General features: G+C 46.9%; 1 protein-coding gene across 1 annotated transcript in view; it reads right to left on the bottom strand.

Annotated features, from left to right (window-relative positions):
* CCT6A (chaperonin containing TCP1 subunit 6A) overlaps positions 1 to 18,692 on the bottom strand; it is a 44,532-nt gene that overhangs the window by 1,071 nt on the left and 24,769 nt on the right. Inside the window, exon 13 of the mRNA XM_029612310.1 lies at positions 13,854 to 13,926. Coding sequence (XP_029468170.1) covers positions 13,854 to 13,926 — 73 coding nt within the window. The remainder of the gene's footprint in view (positions 1 to 13,853; positions 13,927 to 18,692) is intronic.

The following is an 18,692-nucleotide window of genomic DNA, read 5'->3' as shown; positions in this document are numbered from 1 at the left end:
AGAGAGGGGGAGCTTGAATGAGAGTGTGTGAGAGAGGGTTTGGGTTTGTATGACAGAAAGGAAGGGAACTTGTCTTGAGGGAATGTGTATGAGTGACAGATTGTGAGCCATTGCAACAGTGAGTTTGTGTATGCATGTAATAGGCAAATTGATTCTTGTTAATTTTCATTCCTGTAGTACCATAGATCAGTCCAGACTCCTGCATTTTGCCTCCCCTCCAGCAGATAGAGACAAAGGTTTTGCTGCCACATAACCTGAAGTGCCACAGGTAGTCCATCAGTATTGATAAGTATCCAAGCCAAGATAACCACCACCTATAGAGAACATGAACCTATAGAGAAATAACCACCCCCTCAAACGAGCAGAGGGAAGAGGAAAAGTTTATCAAACAACCAAGCTCACACCAAAAAACGTGCAGGACTACCAAAACCTATGTCAATCTTCAGATTAATTACAATAACAGACCGAGCGGACTATCCAAACCACACCTACCTCCACTGGGCAGGACTCTGGCCTGATCTGTGGTACTACAGGAACGAAAATTAGCAGGTAAGAATCAATTTTCCTTTCCTTGTATGTACCCAGATCAGTCCCGACTCCTGGGATGTATCAAAGCTTTCCTAAACAGGGTGGGACCGCGATAGTCCAACAAAGTACACTCTCACCAAAGCCCATGGTGTCTGGGGCCTGCACATCCAAACGATAATGTCTAGCTAGAGAGTGCAATGACTTCCAAGTAGCCGCCCTGCAAATGTCTTGCAGCGAAACTTGAGGACATTCGGTCCAGGACACCACCTGGTAACGGGCAGAAAGAGCCCTCAAGCCTTCTGGGATGTGGCGACCCTTACAGATATACACGGAGCCAATAGCTTCCTTCAACCACCGAGTAATCGTGACTTTTGACGCCTTATAACCCTTTTTTGTACTATGCCATAGCACAAAGATGATCTGACAATTGGAAGTTTTCGTGACCTTAAGATACCTCAAAACGCCTGTTTCACGTACAAACTTCGCAATTCTTTTATCTGAGGTGCTGTAGCATCCAAACTTGGAAAGAACGGGAACTCCACTGATTGATTTAAGTGAAATGACGATACCACCTTCGGCAAAAAGGAAGGAACTGTCCTTAAGGAAACCCCTGAATCCAAAATACTCAAGAAGGGCTCTCTGCATGATAAGGCCTGAAGCTCCGAGATCCACCAAGCCGAACAAATAGCCACCAGGAAAACCACCTTTAAAGTGAGAGCTTTAATAGTAGCTCTTTTCAGAGGTTCACACAGTGCTGTACACATGCTCTTAAGGATTAGGTTAAGGCTCTAGGAGGGACAAAACTTCTGAACTGGAGGACACAAACGTTCCACCCCCCGGAGGAAGCGCACCGCATCTGGATGCACAGCTAGAGTCGCTCCCTGAACCTTACCTCGCAGGCAGCCCAAGACTGCCACCTGAACTCGAGGAGTTAAAGGATAAACCCTTCATCAATACTTTTTGTAGAACAGCTAAATTATGTGCCATGGAGGCCCACATAGGAGCAATACCTAGCTCTGCACATGAGGACTCAAAAACTCTCCATACCCTCACATATACCAAGTTCGTGGAAGTCTTTCTAGCTTGCAATAGAGTAGAAATAACGTCCTCAGAATATCCTGTCTCCCTTAATTGCTTCCTCTCAAAAGCCAAAATGCGAGACAGATACGATCTGCCTGATCTGAAAATATGGGGCCCTGACGTAGAAGCTTTAGCAGATGAGCTAGTCGCATTGGACTGTCCAGCACCAGGTTGATCAGATCCGCAAACCACAGATGCCTTGGCCATTCTGGTGCCACCAGAATCATGTCGCTCGGATGGACCTCTATCCACCTCAAGACCTTGCCCACCAGCAGCACCATGGCAGAAGCACATACAGAAGAATGTTCTTCGGCCAAGGCAGAACCAAGACATCCACTCCTGCTTCCCTTTCTCTTCTTCGACTGAAGAACAGAGGAGCTTGGCGTTTTGTACGTCGCCATTAGATCCATGTGTGGTCTGCCTCATCTGCAACTGATTAGATGCACTGCTTCAACAGACAGCTCCCACTCTCCGGGATCCAGCTGTTGCCGACTGAGAAATTCTGCTTGTATATGTTCCACGCTGGCCAAGTGAGAGGCCACTAATAGCGCCAGATGCCACTCTGCCAAAATTGATCAATTCCTGGGCCACCTCCCAACTCTTGGTGCCACAGGGCCAATCGCACCACTCATCTCTAAGCGATTGATGGACCACATTGCTTCCTCCGCTGACCACTGACCCTGGACCGACTGATCCTGATACACTGCTTGCCACCCGGAGAGACTGTCATCAGTGGTAAGAATTGTCCAGTCCGGCACCACCAAGTCCACTCCCTTCCTCAATTGGTGCCGACCATGCCACAAGAGACTGGACCTGCCTAACTGCATAAGCAGCAGTGGAAACTGGAACTGTTCTGACAAGGGGTCCCAGCGAGACAGCAGCACAGACTGTAGAGGCCGCATGAGCAAAGGTCCAAGGAACCAACTCCAAGGTGGAAGCCATGGAACTGAGAACCTGCAAGTAATCCAAGACCCTGGGTATCTGCTTGTCCAACAAACTAGGGACTTGCGCCTACAATTTGGAAATACGCTCCTCTGTGAGAAAGACCTTGCCCACCTTGGTGTTTAACCACGTCCCCAGAAATTCCAAGACCCGAGTAGGGGAAAGATGATTCTTGGACAGATTGACTAACTCAGTGTTCCCTGTACAAACCCGGATCAGTCCAGACTGCTGGGTTTTGCCTCCCCTCCAGCAAACGGAGACAGAAAAAAACTTGGAAGAACGCTCCCTCTTAACCTGGTGTGCCATCTGCATCTATTCAATATTTCTCTGTCTCCAGCAGATAGAGGTGATTCAAAACCTGCAGTCTTTTACCATTTCTTCAATTAAAAGAGTTTATTTTAGTTCTTAGATCAAGCAAGCTTGCATACCTCCCAGGCGGTAGGCAGGCTGTAGTGGGGCTAACCTTCCTGGTCGCAGGTCGTGTGGAGCTGGGGCTGGTTGCTCCGCGTGGCTCCTTGGTCTGGTGTGGTGTCTGGGGTGATATCGGTAGTCCGATCCCTCCCACTTGGTCACAGCTCGTATTTGGACAGGTCTGTCAGCCTTCTCTTGTACCACTTTTCTCGTGGCCGGAGGGGGGAACCTCCCCCCCCCCCCCCCGAAAAAAAAAACCAAAGGCAGGAGTGTGCATTTAATGCACAAGGCGTTCCTAGCTACTCAGTCCCATAATGGGGGCAGATCTTCTCAAGTTCAGACAGAGGGGCCCCCCCAAGAAGGTCCCTAGGCGCCAGGGCCCTTAAGTGTCCCTTCGGGTCAAGCAGCTGCGGGGCTCTAATCCCTTAGGAGACGGGGGCTTGGGGCAGGCCGATCTCGTCAAATCACCGGACCCCCCCCACCCCGGCTCCTCAGCCTCTCTCTGGGGCGAATGCCAATGACGAGCCAGAGAAGGCTTCACCCTTGGAGGGGGATGACCCGAAGGTTGTTAGTTTGTTCCACAGGGAAGAGTTGGACCCGCTAATCCTTCATGTGTTATCGGAGCTCGGTGTGGAGTTGCCTCAAGAAGTGCCCTACCCCAGGGCTGAGTGGATCCGGTCCTGGCAGGCCTACGGGAGCTGACCAAGACGGTTCCTTTTCATCCCATGGTACAGTAGTTAATGGTCCAGGAGTGAGATGCTCTGGAATCGGGCCTCCGAGTAGGCTGGGCTATGGACAAGCTGTATCCCTTGCCCGAAGAGACCTTAGAGATTTTGAAATTCCCCGAAGGTGGATGCCTCTGTGTCGGCGGTGTCGAAGCGGACCACGATCCCCGTAGCGGGTCTGGCAGCGTTGAAGGATCTCCAGGATAGGAAACTGGAAGTACATTTGAAACGGATATTTGAGGTTTCAGCACTCTGTATCCAGGCTGCCGTTTGTAGTAGCTTTATGCTCCAAGCGGGTCTCCGCTGGGTCCAGCAGTTGCTGAGTACCCAAGACCTTCCACCTCAGGAATCAGCGCAGGCAGAGCACCTGGAGGCGGCTCTGGCTGATGTCTTATATGATCTTCTCCGTATTTCCACCAAGACGATGTTGTCCGCAACTGATCAGCGGGTGTTTCTTCCAAGGCCCAGTAGAGCACTCTTCCTTTCAAGGGCAAATTCCTCTTTGGTGAAGATTTGGAGCAGCTCATTAAGGCTCTGGGCGATAACAAGGTGCACAAGCTTCAGGAGGATAAACCCTCTAAAGGTTTTTTTCACCCACCTGCTCCCGTTTTCGGGGACAGAGACGCTACCGGCAAAAGCAGGCCTCAGTCTTCAAATCAGAGACAGTCTACGAGGAGATCCCAGTCTTGGTCTCATTCCTTTTGGGGCTGCAGACCTTCGCTAGACGGCGGTCAGTCAAGCACCCCTGGGCTCTAAGTCTTTGCAATAAGATTCGGCTGGCCCATCCCTCGATTCAGAGGATAGATGGTTGACTATCCCGTTTCTACGAGGCATGGACCCGGATAACCTCTGACCAGTGGGTATTAAATATCATAAAACACGAGTTAGAATTTGCTCGCCCTCTCCCAGACCTATTCCTTATCTCCCCATGCGGCTCGCAGTTGAAACATAGAAATGACGGCAGAAAAAGACCAATGGGCCCATCTAGTCTGCCCAGCAAGATCCCACACTTATTTTCCCATACTTATCTGCTTCAACCTCAAAGTTCAGGGCCCTTGTTGGTAACTGTTCGATTCAAATTTCCTGCCATCCCCTGTCATTGATGCAGAGAGTAATGTTGGGAGTTGCATCAAAGGTGAGCATAAGGCTTAAAGATTAAGGGTAGTAACCGCAGCATCAAGCAAGTTACCCCGACGCTTGTTTACCCAGACTGCACAGATTAATGGCTTGTTGGTTGTTTTCTGAATGCGAATCCTCTTTTCCACATTTCCTCCTGCCGTTGAAGCAGAGAGCAATGCTGATTATGCATTCAAAGTGATGTATCAGGCTTAATTGGTTTAGGGTAGTAACTGCCGTAATAAGCAAGCTACCCCCACTCTTATTTGGGGGCCATCGTTCTCATACCCAGAGAAGGTTCCTATTGGCTGATCTTGGTCCTGAAGAAGGTGAACAAGGTTCTCAAAGTGCCGCATTTCTGGATGGAGACTCTACACTCTGTCATAGCAGCAGTACGCAGCAGGGAGTTCTTAGCTTCCCTGGATCTCACAGAAGCGTACCTTCATATCCCCATCCGAAAGGAGCACCAGCGGTTTCTGCACTTCGTGATCCTCGGGACGCACTTCCAGTTTTGTGTCCTCCCATTAGGTCTCCCCACAGCCCCTCGCACATTCACCAAGGTAATGGTGGTGGTGGCGGCAGCAGTGGTCAGGAGTGAGGATGTGCTGGTTCACTCATACCTGGACAACTGGCTCATCCGGGTGAAGTTGAGAGCCCTCTGCGAGTCCTCAATCGCCACGGTCGTGCACCTTCTGGAATCCCTCGGTTGGGTTGTCAATCAGGCCAAGAGTCACCTTCTGCCGACTCAAGTTCTGGACTTCCTAGAGGCCAGGTTCGACACCCAAGTGGGCAAAGTGTTCCTTCAGGAGGAACAGAGCAGCAAGTTAATGCATCAAGTCCGTCACCTATTGTCGGCCCCTCTCCCCAAGGTCTGGGACTACTTGCAGGTCCTCGGTTCCATGGCATCCACCCTGGAGTTGGTCCCGTGGGCCTTTGCTCACATGAGGCTGTTGCAGAGAGCGTTACTTTCCCGCTGGGATCCGAGGTCGGAAGAATTTCAGGTTCCCTTACTGTTCACAGAATCTACTGCTTCACCTTTATCCATATGTTTATTAACTCCTTCAAAAAAGTGAAGCAGATTTGTGAGGCAAAACTTGCTTTGGGTAAAGCCATGCTGACTTTGTTCCATTAAACCATGTCTTTCTATATGTTCTGTGATTTTGATATTTAGAACACTTTCCACTATTTTTCCTGGCACTGAAGTCAGGCTAACTGGTCTGTAGTTTCCCGGATCGCCCCTGGAGCCCTTTTTAAATATTGATGTTACATTAGTTATCCTCCAGTCTTCAGGTACAATGGATGATTTTAAATGATAGGTTACAAATTTTTACTAATAGGTCTGAAATTTCATTTTTCAGTTCCTTCAGAACTCTGGGGTGTATACCATCCGGTCCAGGTGATTTCCTACTCTTCAGTTTGTCAATCGGGCCTACCACATCTTCTAGGTTCACCGTGATTTGGTTCAGTCCATCTGAATCATTACCCATGAAAACCTTCTCCGGTATGGGTACCTCCCCAACATCCTCTTCAGTAAACACAGAAGCAAAGAAATCATTTAATCTTTCCACGATGGCCTTATATTCTCTAAGTGCCCCTTTAACCCCTCGATCATCTAACGGTCCAACTGACTCCCTCACATGCTTTCTGCTTCGGATATATTTAAAACAGTTTTTACTGTGAGTTTTTGCCTCTATGGCCAACTTCTTTTCAAATTCTCTCTTAGCCTGTCTTATCAATGTCTTGCATAAGCATTGGAAAGTTAAATGTATTATCCTATTTTCTTCTGTTGGATCCTTCTTCCAATTTTTGAATAAAGATCTTTTGGCTAAAATAGTTTCTTTTTTTTTTTTTATAATTGAAATTTTTTTATTGAAAGTGTGCATTAAGAAAAAATACAACTTTGTCATTAACAAGTCAACAAGATACAATAACGGTAAGTTATCAAAACATTCTAACGCCCAGCCTGTGGGCCTTCGCACACCAACACATTTGCCTTTCAGTACCCCTCCCTCCCAATCCCCCATGTGCTTATTAAAGTAGGAATAGACTGTGCAGATGGAAAGCAGGAACTAGTGAAATCTATGGTACGATTGTTATGAGGATGAGGATACTGATGATTGTTGTCGTGTTTGCCAATCTCTATATGGCTGCCACACCCTCCTAGATGAAGCTATTTCACATGCTCTAAACGTGTTGACACTGTCATGTAACAAACTGAGAGTGTGCAATCGGTTATGAATTTTCCCAAAGGCTATAGGACCAGGCAATCTCCATTCCAGGGCAACCTGACATTTGGCAGCAGACAAGATATAGGTAATGAGTTTTCCATGTAATATTGACAACTCAAACTGAAGATTCAATAACACCTGCTCTGGTTGGAGAACTATCGCGATCCCAAGAACTGCTCGGATGAGTATAGCCACTTCATCCCAGAATTTAACTAGATAAGGGCATGTCCACCACATATGATGGAACGTACCTTCTTCCCCACACCCCTTCCAACATCGGTCGTCATAGGTTGATTTAAACTTATGTAGTCTAGATGGTGTATAATACCAGCGGAATAATACTTTGTACCTGTTCTCTAACAGCTGCGAATATGGTAGACCCTTTTTTGTGCAGGAAAATATCTGATCCCACGTCTCTTCCGACAGGGATCTGTGCAAATCTCTTTCCCAAGCCTGCTGATACGCTGGTTTAACCATGGGGTCCTTGTTAAGATAATTATAAACCTGCGATATAGCTTTCCGCAAGGTGTCCGCCTGATCACACCAAGACTCAAGTTGCGTCTTGCCGAGGGTTAGGTCCCCCCCCCACCTTTTCCACTTGAAAAAAGTGTCTAATTTGTAAATATTGAAATATATCTCCCGGTGGTAGGTCATAGTCCGCCTGTAGGGAGGGGAATGGAATAATCCCATCAAGTCCCCACAATCGGCCAAAGTTCTTAATTCCCTTGTTAATCCATTCTCCAAAGGTTTTAGATTGCATGCCCTGTGGGAATCTAGAATTCGTTTGAAAACTGGAGCTATAATAATACAGTCTATCTCCCGCCAGCTGTGTCTTCCACCGGTCCCAAACCATAAGCGTATGAACAGTCGAGGCAGTAGCATGGACCAGAGCGGGACGTGTTCTCTTGGGTTGCCAAATCAAGGAACTGAGGGAGGATACTCCAGCCAACGTTTTTTCAATTACTACCCATTGTTTCTGTTCCCTTAATCTGTGCCAATCAAAGAGAGCCCTAATCTGGGACGCCACTAGATACCACCTCAAGTTGGGAACTCCCAATCCTCCTCGTGTCCTAGGTCTGTACAGGACGGCTCTGGAAACCCGCGGAGGTCTTCTCTTCCAGATATATGAGAAGATACGTTTCTGCCACCCATTTACCATAACATCCGGAATGTGGATAGGGAGCGCCTGGAACAAATATCCAAGCCGGGGAAGAATATTCATTTTGACCGAGGCTATTCTCCCTGTCCAAGAAAGGTAAAGTTCAGACCAGCGATCTAAATCAGAAAAAATTTTACGAACAAGGGGTGGGTAGTTCAATTGATATAACTCTGCTGGGTCCTTGCTAATATAGACTCCTAAGTATTTTATTTTTGAGGACGCCCATCGGAACTGAAACTGCTGTTTAAGATCCGAGAGTTCCGAGCTAGTTAGAGTAACGTTAAGTATCTCAGACTTATCTATGTTAAGTTTAAATCCAGAAACCGCCCCAAAATTCCCCAAGGCTTCCAAGGCTCCTTTCAAAGACATGGACGGGGTTGTCAAGGTGAATAAAATGTCGTCCGCGAACATGGACATCTTATAGGATGTTTCCCCCACCTCTACCCCTCGTATCCGCGGTGTGTTCCGGACCGTGAAGGCCAGCGGCTCCAGAAACAGGGCAAATAGTAATGGGGACAGGGGGCATCCCTGTCGTGTTCCCCTCTGAATATGAAATGCTTCAGAGTAAATGCCATTGACTTTTACGCGAGCCGTGGGGTTGGTGTACAGGAGCCTCAACCAGGTTAAGAATTTTTCCCCAAAATTCATGGCCTTCAAAGTCTGGAATAGAAACTGCCAATGCACCATGTCGAAAGCCTTCTCCGCATCGACTGGCTAAAATAGTTTCTTTCACCTCCCCTTTTAACCATGCTGGTAATCGTTTTGCCTTCTTTCCACCTTTCTTAATGTGTGGAATACATCTGGATTGTGTCTCCATCTGCTGGAGAGGAGGCAAAACCGAGGAGTCCCAGTCTGGGCTGATCTGAGGCACAACAGGAACAAAAATTAGCAGGTAGGAACCAATTTTCTTATTACACACACATACAGGCTCCCGATCTGTCACTTGTACACATTCCCTCAAGACAAGCTCCCTTCCTTTCTCTCATATAGACACAATCCCTCACACACACACCCTCATTCAAGCTCCCCCTCTCTCTTGCTCACATACACTCCTTCACAGATAATCCCCTCTCTCTGTCACAAACACATTCCTCTGTCTCTCAAACACTCCCTTGCATACACATCCCTTCACACAGACTCCCTCTCTCTGGCACACACCCCCTCACGCTGCTCCCTTTTTCACACACATGCACTCTCCCTCACAATCTTCTCTTTCACACACACAGGCACACGCACCTTTCCAATCTTTTTTGCTCACAGGCTCTATTGATCCCTTATTTTGGGCTTCTCCTTCCTTCTGCAGTCTGTGACTAGTTTAAAAAAAAAAAAAAAAAAAAGAATATATAGAAAGTCTTTAGCTGTCAGAGCTTGTATGAAGGGGGGTGAGTGTGTGTGCAAGAGACTGTCTCTGCAAGGGGGTGTATGAGAGAGAGAATGAGGGGAGGGTGTGTGTGCGTGTGTATGAGAGAGAGGGAGCTTTTTTGAAGGAGTGTGTGTGAATAAGAGAGAGGGAGCGCTTGTATGTGTGAGAGGGATTGTGTTTGCATGAGGAAGCAAGGACGCATGTGAGAGTAGGTAAGAGGGAACCTGTGTGAGGAAGAGAGGGGAACCTGTCAGTGAATGCGGGTGTGTGTTTGTGAGGGAGAGAGTGTGAGAGCGAAAGAGCATGTGTGTGTGTATGTGCGCGCATAAGAGTACGTGTGTGTTAAAACATGCAAGTGTGGAAGAGCGTGTGTGTGTGCGCATGCGTCTCTTAGGGAGAAAGGAGAAAGTATGTGCAAGAACCCCTGCTCCCATCAGTTCCATCTACAACAATCTCAGGGCATCTGAAAATGAAAAGTTCCAAAGTACGGAGAGTGATTGATTTTATATCTTTGTTAGTTTTAATCGTTTAGTGTTATTTATGAGTTTAATTATTTGTTAGTTCTTTTGGAATATTCTTTTTAATAGGGTTTTCACTATTACAGATGGACTCAGGACCAATGGGTTATGCTCCCCTGCCAGCAGATGGAAACGGAGTCAGGTTTCAAAGCTGACGTCATCCTAGATACACCCCTGCAGTTGCCTCAGCCCTTCAGTATTCTCTTCAGAAGCCACTGTGGACATACTAATGAAAAAACTTGATTTAAAATATGATTAAAGACAGCCAACCATAACTGTACTCAATCATAAACACTGATCCCCAGTAAGAATATAGATGCCCTGATCTAAGGACTGGATGACTTCTTACCCATAATCTCTTGGAATCGATATCCACTCCACGGGCGAATCCTTGACTCTGTTCTTGGGCAACCATGGGTGGGATGCTGAGTCCATCTGTCTACACTAAGGAAAACTAGCTAGCAGGTAAGGAATAATTTTCTTTTCCCTGTAAGTACCAGGATCACTCCAGACGGTGGGATGTACCAAAGCTTCCCTACTGAGGGTGGGCCATAGATAGGGTCATTCGAGCAGGGCTGTCGCCAAATGAATGATGAGTGAACATCCAGGTGATAATGGCGAGCAAAAAAGGTATGTAGCAACTTCCAGGTGGCCACCCTGCAAATTTCCTGTGAGGAGACCGAACGATTCTCCGCCCAGGAAGCCGCCTGGGAACGTGTGGAATGGGCCCTAATCCCCATTGGGGGTTGTTTCCCCGAACCAAAGTAAGCTGCCAGAATGGACTCCTTGAGCCAACGGGCGATCGTAGTCTTAGAAGCTGGTTGTCCCTTCTTAGGCCCAGACCAAAGTACGAAGAGATGATCCGAGAGTCGGAAGTCGTTGGTCACTTCCAAATAGCGCATAAGGCAGCGTTTCACATCGAGCTTGCGGAGTTCTCGAGAGTCAGCGGATGAGAAGGAAGGTAGTTCCAGTCTGATTCAGGTGAAAAGGAGAAACCACCTTGGGTAGAAATGATGGTACAGTGCGCAAGGTAACCCCCGAATCGGTAAGACTAAGATACAGTTCTTTACAGGATAACGCTTGTAGTTCAGAGACCTGACGGGTCGAACAAATGGCCACCAGAAAAACCATCTTGAGAGTGAGGTCCTTTAGGGTAGCAGTCCGCAAAGGCTCGAAAGGAGGACCCCTGAGGGTCCGGAGCACTAGGTTAAGATTCCAAGAGGGGTACGGAGCTTGTAGGGGTGGCTTCAAATGCTGTACTCCCTTGAGGAAACGAGTAACATCCAGATGAGAAGAAAGAGGAATCCCTGTCCCACGACGAAGCAAAGCTCCCAGGGCCGCAACCTGTACCCGGAGTTATAGGCTAACCCCTTATCCAGACCTGCCTGTAAAAACAAGAGGATCTGTGTCACCGAGGCGTGCTCTGGTTGTGTGGAGTGCGTCGTACACCATGACTCGAAAACCTTCCACACCCTGACGTAGGTAGACTTCTTCAGAGCTCGAAGGAGGGTTGAAATCACCGCCTCCGGGAACATAAGAACATAAGAAATTGCCATGCTGGGTCAGACCAAGGGTCCATCAAGCCCAGCATCCTGTTTCCAACAGAAGCCAAAACCAGGCCACAAGAACCTGGCAATTACCCAAACACTAAGAAGATCCCATGCTACCGATGCAATTAATAGCAGTGGCTATTCCCTAAGTAAAATTGATTAATAGCCATTAATGGACTTCTCCAAGAACTTATCCAAACCTTTTTTGAACCCAGCTACACTAACTGCACTAATCACATCCTCTGGCAACAAATTCCAGAGCTTTATTGTGCGTCGAGTAAAAAAGAATTTTCTCCGATTAGTCTTAAATGTGCTACTTGTTAACTTCATGGAATGCCCCCTAGTCCTTCTATTATTCAAAAGTGTAAATAACCAAGTCACATCTACTCGTTCAAGACCTCTCATGATCTTAAAGACCTCTATCATATCCCCCCCTCAGCCGTCTCTTCTCCAAGCTGAACAGCCCTAACCTCTTCAGCCTTTCCTCATAGGGGAGCTGTTCCATCCCCTTTATCATTTTGGTTGCCCTTCTCTGTACCTTCTCCATCACAACTATATCTTTTTTGAGATGCGTCGACCTCTCAAAAGCCACCGTCTGGACTGATCCTGGTACGTACAGGGAAAACAAAAGCTACTCCCAGACAGGGCAGGAGGCTGGTTAACACCATCCTTGCAAAGGCGGTGTCCTCCCGGGCCTGAATGTGCAGGCGATAAAACCTGGAGGTGGTGTGCAAGGAGGACCAAGTCGCCACTCGGCAGATGTTGACGGGAGATAGCAGCCTCGCTTCTGTCCATGAGACTGCCTGAGCCCTAGTGGAATGAGCTTTAACCTGAAGGGGAATGGCTTTCCTGCCTCCACACAGGCTCCTGTGACCACCTTCTTAATCCAGCAAGCTAAGATAGCCTGTGAAGCTGGTTCACTCTGCTTTTGCTTCCTTCCACTGTGAAGGTCAAACAGGTGGACTGTCTTTCAGACCGGTTCTGAAACTTCCAGATACCGCACCAAAAGCCTATTGACATTCAAATGGCAGAGGCTGTATTCTTCTGTGTCCTTGTGCTTATCCAAGGATGGCAATAAAACTCCAGGATTACCTGAGCAAGAAGGATGGAACAGTCTGAAGCTGTAACGCTCTTGGAGTCATCCGGAAAAACAGTTCCTGACACGACAATGCCTGTGGTTCAGAGATGTGGCATGCGATGTTTGGGGGGGGGGGGGGGAATCATGGGAGTCTTTGTTGAGCACTGGGCCCTGTTTGCGATCACCAGTGGGTGTAGCTGTTCCTAGAGACACCCCCCCCCCCACCACCACCAAGAGGCCCCTTCATCCCCCGTCTTGCAGCTGGAACACAGGGATTTACTGCTCAGCTGAGCAGACCAAACCCTGCAGGCCACCACACGTGGTTTTGGCGCCATTCCACAATAGGTGCGCTGCAGAACAGGCCCCACACACATGCAGCGCACACAACTGGCCTAAGCAGTGCGCAGGAATCCCCAAGATAAAGGGGGTTAGTCTTGCTGCAAAGTCGTGCGGCAGCGCCGGCCCGAGAACCCGACCTGCAAACAGCAAATCAAACTGCACTCATGGTCTCCATTAGCCAAGCCGCCATTTCCCTCACCACCCCCAAGCGAGGGAGGCGAGAGAAGGGAGAAACACCCTCCCCCCCAACCTTCCCCTCCTGAAGTGCTGACAGCTCCTGCTGTCAGAGACACTCACCGCCCGACTTAACTCAAAGGACAAGGCACTTCCCCTGACAGGTTGATGAAGACTCAGGTGGAAGCATCAGTGACTCTAAGGGAGCCAGTCCCTTGGCTATCAGGACCTCTGTCCGGCTGAGGAGCAACACCAGCCAGGGGTTTCCAACCCCCCCGGTTGCCTTGCTCCACCTGAGGGATGGCCCACGAAGGAGTCCAACAACTCAGGAAGCCTTCAAAAGCTTCAGAAACCACTTCTCTCTCTCAATTTAAAATTTGGGCAGACTGCAGGTTTCCACCTCTACCATCTGCTGGAGACAGAGAAATACTGAGGGATTGCAGGTGGCGCACTTGGTTATGTAGCAATGTCTCAAGGTTTTGTTCTCTGCCTCCATCTGCTGGTAGGGATACATAACTCCCTTGTCTGGACTGATCCGAGTGTGTACAGTAAACTTGGTGTTAGTCGTAGAATTGGTTCATACAACCAAATATGCAAACATTAACATTTATACTATTAAACAATTATATATTAATGTTTTACCAAGAATGAAGGAGCTGTTTTTTAACACTGTAGTTATCCCAAATTCCAACTTCTTCTGCCATCATTGGTTCACCTTCAAATAAAAACACATTCAGTGTTACATTTTTAAATCTAGATCAAAAAGACCCACAATGAACTGTGCCCAAATTAAATACAACCATCAAATGAAACACAGTACTATCTAATTGATTTAGTAGATCAAGAGAAAATAATTGTTAGAGAATGATTTTGGTTATAAGATAGGGTATCAATAAGCCAGATGTAAGACCTCCCTAGGTATGGAGGTTACCCGGTGACTCAATCATCCACCTGTGGCCCACACAAGGCGCCATACAAATCAAAGTCTCTATTTTTTAAGCATAGTTTTTTTTTTTATAATGCAATTAAAAACGTCTGAAGGCAAAAGTAAGAAAAGAACACAATGACATAAGAGAACGAAACCCTGATGTCAGCCAGCGTTTCAGAACTCCTGCATCAGGGGGACTTATCTTAAAGAGGAAGTCATCTGAAACAATTGCTCTAACTGGATCAGCTATCTCCATTGGTTTGACTTCTACCTTCAGGATTTTTTAAATTGCATTATTGAAAAAACTATGCTGAAATACCGAGACTTTGATTTGTATGGTCCAAGAGTGAACGATAGAGTCATCCAGGTAACATCCATACCTAGCGAGGTCTTACGCTTACATCCAGCTTGTTGACACCCTATCTTGTAATCCAAATCATTCCTAACGATTTTCTCTTGAGCGTCTAAATCAATTAGATACTGTGCCTTGGTTAGTGGTTACATTTTTAAATCTTCCAGAATCCATCCATGCAGTATAAGGACATAACTTGCTAACCCGTCCACTGGAGGGAAGTGGTAAATCTAAATGTAGCTTAGTTTTAGGAAAAAGCCTTTTGTTATATTCATATTCTTAAAAAAAAAAAAAGCTGTGCAAAGAATGATTTATAATAGAAATGTGCAAATTCGGTTCAGTACACTTTCATGCAAAACCCCTTTAGATGAATGCCAAGGGAAGAGTGAAGGGAGGAAAGAACTGCTGCTTCCCACCTCCCTCACCCCTTGGGGTTGCAGACCACCACCTAATGAGTGCTGCCATTCTATAAATGGGATTCCTGAATGTACAGTGAATGTGGAGAAACACACATACAACTGACCATCCAGGCAAGGAGCATCCCATTAGTCTCTTCACTCAACCCGTTTACGCTTGACAAAATGGACTGGTTTAGGTCTGCCAAATTTAACAACTCATAGGAAATCTAACCGTACACAATTTCAGAAAGGAATTTTGATGGAACTTCTCTCTTAATATGGCATTTCCATACAGCTATCCTCTCATGTAGGTAGCACTATTCTAGAAAACTAAAAATGTAAGTGAAATCTTTGGCTGCGTGTGCCAGGAAAGGATTCTTCTCTTGCTTGTCTCCTGGCACACCCATACTTCCTAGCGGCTGAAACAGTGCTCTATCCCAGTGCTTTCCAGCCCAGCCCTGGAGGTATGCCTAACTCTGCAGTTTTTCAGGAAAACCACAATGAATATACATGAGATTGGAGATCCAGGGTATGTGAATCTCCCTCATCCATATTCATTATGGCTTTCCTAAAAAGTTGACTGGTTAGGTATGCCTCTAGGACTGGGTTGGGAATTTCCACTTGATCCAAACACTACTGACTCTTGACGGTCAAAACAGATTTCAGATTTTCTAAATTTGCCTCCATTCACACAGAAACCTAAACTAGTTAAATCAACGAGAAGAATTCTAATCAGCCAAACTAGTTTTAGTAAATTTGCCAAGCTGGGTGCTAAAAGTTGGAAATGGAATCTGCAAACAGCTACATCACATTTTAAACCACTAATTTTAACTATAATAAAAAGAGTAACGTTGCCCCGCACTTGCAGCAACTGTATGCAAATTGAGCTCATCCCCACTCTCTATATGTATGAGCTCCACCCCTCTCTGTATCCTCCCACACAGTCTCATTCTCTGAACTGTCCAATCCACTGGATACTACCACATATGGAAATTGAGCTCTGCCCCCCTCTCTGGTGGTATTCTCCAATTTTCCACAGACAAGTGGGATAATGTTATTCGTCAGGTCTGATCTCTAGCTGAACATTCCAGAAGTTTTGAGAGCATGCGTAGTAGGGTGGCGCCAATAGCAGTTGCTTAGTCCTCATCCCCTTCTGGTCAGACTCTGTCCACCATAGCGTTCAGTTGGGTCTGATCTCTCCTCGCCATTACAAATCATGTCGGAAGCAACTCGCTCCTGCAAGGTAGTGTGCCCTTTTCGACTCTGTCCCTAATGCTACAATATGTCTACCAGGAACCCACGTCTGCCTCTTATGCCTCGGCTGGACCATGACTCATCCAACTACAGGGCATGTGGCAGCATGTTCCCCAGGGCTCATTGCTTTTGAGACCTCAAAGCGAAACATGAATTTCTCTGGGCTCAAGTTTCCGGTTCCCCAGATATTTCTTCTCATCAGCAAAGAAAATCATGTTGATGCAGAAGTTGCGACTCCAGACAGCCACAAATTTTATCTCCCATAGCCTAAATCCATTGCTACCAATGCAGCACTGAAGTCTAGAACTGAGAAAAAGGCCCCTGTTCAGCACCACTGGCAATGCTTATGGATAGGACACTGCTGTCAAGGTACAGAAATAATTGGGGCAGACAATAGAGCCGAAGTCAATGGTGCAGACAACAGAAGAGCACCCCTTCCATGGTGCTGAAGCTTGGTGCAACTGCCATAGCTCAGACATCTGTGAAATCTGCTTGTGTGACCTCTGTCAAGACTTCTGACCATGTAAGTTCTGGGCAGGAAGGCAGATTCACCTTTCTGTACTAAAGAAAAGGAAATTATCAGGTAAGTAGTAATGGAGAAATTACTTACCTGAAAATTTTGTTTTCCTTAGTGTAGACAGATGGACTCAGGACCAATGGGTATAGTGTACTCCTGCTAGCAGTTGGAGAGGGATCAGATTTCAATCTGACGTCAGCCCCTAGTACATATACCCCTGCAGGAAGTGCAGCTCTTCAGTATTCTCCTTGATAAGCATTGTGGATATGTGTGTGACTGACTGATTAACTTAATAATTTGGTTAACTTGAATAACTTCATAACCTGGTTAAACGTTCAAACTTGATTAACTTGAACTGGTTGATTGACTATAGCTGGAGACTGCCAGTGTACTCAACTGGAAAGCGTCAACACCCGGCAGGGTGGATGCCCTAGGTAAATGAAAACATGGCTTATCCTTGAATTATTTGGAAGACCATGCATAACGGCAGCCAAGGGTGGGATGCTGAGTCCATCTGTCTACACTAAGGAAAACGAAATTATCAGGTAAGTAATTTCTCCATTTTCTAGCGTGTAGCAGATGGATTCAGGACCAATGGGATGTATAAAAGCTTTACTCCCGAACCGGGTGGGAGGCTGCCCGTGACCCACTTAGTACTGCCCTTGCAAATGCCGTGTCCTCCCGAGCCTGAACGTCCAGACGGTAGAATCTGGAGAAAGTATGGATGGAGGACCATGTCGCCGCCCTGCAGATCTTGGCAGGGGACAGCATTCTAGATTCTGCCCAGGATACTGCCTGGGCTCTGGTAGAATGGGCCTTGACCTGTAGAGGTGGTGGCTTGCCAGCTTCTACGTAGGCCGCCTTGATGACTTCCTTGATCCAGACGATGGTTGCCCGCAAGGCCGCTTCCCCTTGTCTCTTTCCGCTGTGAAGGACGAAAAGGTGGTCCGTTCTTCGTACGGGTTCCGACATTTCCAGGTATCTGGATAGGAGTCTCAGAGAAGCTGCTGGCAGCCTGAAAAGAGCTGCCTCCTTCCCCCAAAATACACTGCAGACAAAAGCCTGTGCGGGAGAGTCTGGAAGCAGACTCCGCGCAGGCAATACAAGAAGATGGCCGCGGCATAAAATCAGTGGGCGGGGGGGAGAGACAACAAAGCGGCAGAGGAAGAGAGGCAGGAGCCCGATAAGCTCTAAAGACGCCCAGACGCCCCCCCCCCGCGATGTAAATCACAGTGTAGCTGTGAAAATAGGCAGGCTTTTTTTTTTTTTTTTTTTACTACACACACAACAATGTTGTGGGTCGCAAGGAAGGAACAATGTGGGTCGCAAGGAATAAGAGGGACAGGACCACCAGTTTCTTCTCCTGCGTCTTACCTGCAAGGAGCCCTGCGGGGTAACCGACCACGGCTCCTGAACAATCTACCAGGGCTGATGGCTCACTTGAACCTAACTACCCCCCCGGGAGGATTTCCTGAATTTCTTTCCTTTTTCTAATTTTTTTTTGTAGCTTGATTCACTGTAGGAGTTGAAGATAAGAGCAAAAAATTAAAGCTATACTTTTTTTTTTTTTTTTTTTTTAAAGGGATGTCAACCCTTAATCAGGGCAAGACTGCAGGTTTGCACCACCTCCATCTGCTGGAGACAGAGAAAGACTAAAGGGATGCAGTGGGCACACCAGGTTAACTAAGGGCGCCCTTGAAGTTTCTCTCTGTCTCCATCTGCTGGAAGGATCTCGTAACCTCCCTCTTCCCTGTCCCCCACCCTACTCATAACCAAGTCATATTGTACATATTGTATATCGACTATATGCCATTTCTATATACCCACATCTAATATTTAATTTTAATTTTATTCATATGTTACAATGTTCCTTATATTTATTGTTTAATCAACTGTTCTCTTGTTACAATGTAAAATAGGGCAGTTCCGGCTCTATTCAACCTGTTTTCTGGAAACCGATGTGATATCTCGATCGAATGTCGGTATACAAAAGAAATAAATAAATAAATAAATAAATAAATAAATAAATAAG

This window comes from Rhinatrema bivittatum, chromosome 8, assembly GCF_901001135.1.
Source record: "Rhinatrema bivittatum chromosome 8, aRhiBiv1.1, whole genome shotgun sequence".
In the NCBI taxonomy this organism is placed as follows: domain Eukaryota; kingdom Metazoa; phylum Chordata; class Amphibia; order Gymnophiona; family Rhinatrematidae; genus Rhinatrema; species Rhinatrema bivittatum.
This window is presented reverse-complemented; position numbering and strand designations above follow the sequence as displayed.